We start from the raw sequence: 3,512 nt of genomic DNA, 5'->3' as shown, positions 1-3,512 counted from the left end.
AGCAGGAAGAGGAAATATGAGGGTTTGGCATGTGAGCCCAGGCTCAGAACCACTTCCACCGCTCTTAGCTCTGGCTGAGTAATTTCTTAATTACTTCTTAACTGCTGTGAAGAGCGTTCTGTTCTCCTTCCTTCAGGGTAACAAGGGATCACATCTCCTTGTCTCTTCTTCTCCCCATTCCAGACCCTCTGGAATTGAACTACAGAATAAAGATGGAGGAAAACCTCATGGGATTTCTGTCCTCCAAGCATCTGTCCTGCAGGTTTGTTTACTCTTTAAATACCCAAAGGGAGAAGTGGCACCAAATTTCAGAAGCTTAGTTTGCCAGAAGACAGCTCTAATGAGCTGCTTTACTTTAAAGTCAGCAAGCGTGGTGAAGGGACACTATAAATTCAACTTAACCATGGTAAAGCAGAAAGAATTCACTCCTGGACTCTATCACTTCATCTTTCTTGTCTCCCAAAGTTCATCCTTCTCCTGCTTTACAAATTGGATCAGAAACAGGGAGCTCATGTGGTTCTGAGAAACCCAGGATCTGTGTCCGCACGATTTTGGGGTCTGGATTTACAGCAGAAAAGTGGGTCACCAGCTCGTTGTTGGCAGCTCAATTTGGGCGTCATTTAAGCAGCTGAAGAGAAATAGTTCATTGATCAGTCTAGCAACAGCCCAGGGCCTCCGTGTTTTAATTACATGTATTCTTTGGATCAAATTAATCCCCGTTGAAACATCATCAACTTAGATGAAGGTCCACAGTGGAGGAATTTGACCTAATATAAGGGGTTTTTTTTCCTCTATATTATTAATACTTCTAACTTTGTTGCAAATAACTTTATTTTTCTGTCTCTCCAACTTTTCTGAGCAGGTTCATTCAGTTTTTGATGCTGTTTTCAAGTAGTGAAGAGAGATGAAGAGAACTTCTCCTGTTAGCCCTTCTTATTCTAGAAAGAAGCTTTAAGCAGTTGTTGAAACTTACTCCTCCTGTACCAGTGACCCCTGTCCAGCAAGTCTGTCTTGAGCATGAGCAACCTGGGTGCTTTGCTCAATATCCCAAAGAGGAACTGTGATGATCAGTAATGTTGCTGCCATGTGTTCTCTCTGTGGACACTGGAGAAACCCAGTGAAGTCCACTGTGAGATGGGTCCATTTCTGGATGGGGTGTTTTAGGTAGAACCTGTTCCATCAAAGCCTGGCTGCTTGAGCAGCACTGAAGGTTTTATTTGATTTTAATTTTTTTTTCCACTTCAAGAAGGGTTTCTGAAAGACTGGAAGCCAAAAATATGTCAAGAGTTAGGTCTAAAATACAACTTGTCTCTTTCTGAAGCATCCATAGATGTGTGGTTGGTCTAAGGGTGCACAAGGCATTTCTTTGGGGATGTGTCTGCAGGAGGAGCCTCTGCCTGTTTGGGCACGTGGTGCCAAAGGGGCTGATTCTCCAGCAGCATCTCCCAGCTGGAAACTAATGGATCAGGGTGGAGAGTCAGCGTGAGGCGGGGTGTGCTCTTCTCTTTGCAGCAACCCACACAACGAGGGCGAGCAGCGGCGAGGGTGGGAGCAGCCAGCGGCCAGGTCCTCGTGGCAGATGACTTCCAGGGTGAACAGAGGGACAGGGGCCAGGGTACAGACCTGCAGCTGCTGTCCTAGCCGGGTCCTTGCTCTCCTCCATCCTCCAAGCCACCAGGGTCAGAGACCTGCAAGGCTTCCTACCGATGTCGCTGCTGGAGGACATGATCCTGGAGAACATCAGCTGGGCTGCTGAGGGAGCCCAGGGCAACGAATCCTCTGAACACACATTTTTCTCTCTGGATTATCAGCATGTTCAAGTCCCCTTTGAAATCACGCTCTGGATCATGCTTGCATCCTTGGCCAAAATAGGTAAGATATGATTAAATAATATTAAAAGCCACGCTATTTATAATTAATAAAGAAGCTTTTTGTAATTTTTTTTTTTTTGATGTATAGAATCTGTATCGTGTTCAAAATCAGCAGTTGCTTCAGTTAGTGCTGAAGATGGCCAGCTAACTAGATTACATCATAAATAATCCCATTTTTTTTTAATTTATGCAGATTATTTATTTTTTCTTTTTGTATATTACTTAAAAATACACCTTTAACCTTCTGCTCTGGTGAAATGCAGGATGAACCAAGAGCCAGTTGAAAAAGTTTGATATTTTTTGGTAACCTTTCAGATTTTCTAGCTGATTCCTGAATGAATGACTCCACCTTAATCATGTGCGCTTATTACTCCTACTCCAAAGCTCAGCCTGCTGAAGGTGGGAGCACAGGGAGCTCCCTCACCCCAACGAGGAGTTGCTTGGTGCTCTTTAACTGGTTTGGACTGGTGAGATCATAGAATCATAGAATGGTTTGGGTTGGAAGGGACCTTAAATATCATCCAGTTCCAACCCCCCTGCCAGCAGCAGGGACACCTTCCACTAGACCAGGTTGCTCAAAGCCTCATCCAACCTGGCCACAAACACTTCCAGGGAGGAGCAGCCACAGCTTCTCTGGGCAACCTGTTCCAGTGTCTGACCACCCTCACAGTGAAGAACTTCTTCCTAATATCTCATCTAAACCTCCCCTCTTTCAGCTTAAACCCATTTCCCCTTGTTTTGTCATTAACTGCCCTTATGAAAAGTCCCTCCCCAGCTTTCTTGTAGCCCCTTCAGGTACTGGGAGGCCGCTATAAGATCTCCCCAGAGCCTTCTCTTCTCCAGGCTGAACAACCCCAACTCTCCCAGCCTGTCTTCATCCATTTTTTTTATCTATCCATCTCTTTCCAGGGTTTCATCTCTATAACAAGCTACCTTCTGTCGTTCCCGAAAGCTGTTTATTGATATTCGTAGGACTCATCATGGGAGGAATCATCTACGGTTTAAACGACAAGTCACCACCTGTTATGGACAGTGACATCTTTTTCCTTTACCTGCTGCCACCCATCGTCCTTGACGCGGGGTACTTCATGCCCAGCCGCCCCTTTTTTGAGAACATCGGCACTATCCTCCTCTACGCGGTGGTGGGGACGATATGGAACGTGTTTGGGATCGGCTTTTCCCTCTATGGGATCTGCCAGGTGAAAGCTTTTCACCTGCAGGACGTGTCGTTGCTCCACAACCTCCTGTTTGGCAGTCTGATCGCCGCCGTGGATCCCGTGGCCGTGTTAGCAGTCTTTGAAGAGATACACGTCAACGAAAAGCTCCACATTTTGGTCTTTGGTGAATCGCTCCTGAATGACGCGGTGACGGTGGTAAGGTCTTTGTTGTGAGTGTTTAATGTTCAGGTGAAGGATGGGCTGGTGGTGAGAGGCAGGATGTGAGATCTGCAGAGGGAAAAAGCATCAACAACTTCTTCTAGCAGAGGACTCTTGGTCCACTTCTCTGGCTCAAGGTCCTGAGAAGCTTTCAGGTGAACAACTCTTTGACTGTATGTCTGGAGATAGAAATGCAGGTGCCACAGCACTCCCCTGTTGGGTGCCTGACCTCCAGAGAGGTGGGCCAGTGCTAACCTCATGAAGT

The 3,512-nt window shown here is 46.2% G+C and overlaps 1 protein-coding gene across 1 annotated transcript; it reads left to right on the top strand.

The window, feature by feature from the left end:
• Nucleotides 1–1,706: 1,706 nt before the first annotated feature.
• Nucleotides 1,707–3,244, top strand: LOC104524026 (sodium/hydrogen exchanger 2; the record flags this gene model as incomplete). The annotated part of the gene is made up of 2 exons (XM_010166775.1): nt 1,707–1,872; nt 2,781–3,244. Coding segments are annotated over exons 1-2 (630 nt in total), but the record flags the coding sequence as incomplete, so codon positions are not given.
• Between the last annotated feature and the right edge of the window lie 268 nt (nt 3,245–3,512).

The sequence above is a fragment of the Antrostomus carolinensis genome, unplaced genomic scaffold (genome assembly GCF_000700745.2).
Source record: "Antrostomus carolinensis isolate BGI_N321 unplaced genomic scaffold, ASM70074v2 scaffold35780, whole genome shotgun sequence".
Classification (NCBI taxonomy): domain Eukaryota; kingdom Metazoa; phylum Chordata; class Aves; order Caprimulgiformes; family Caprimulgidae; genus Antrostomus; species Antrostomus carolinensis.
Note: the sequence above shows the minus strand (reverse complement) of the source record. Positions and strands in the feature narration are given on the sequence as shown.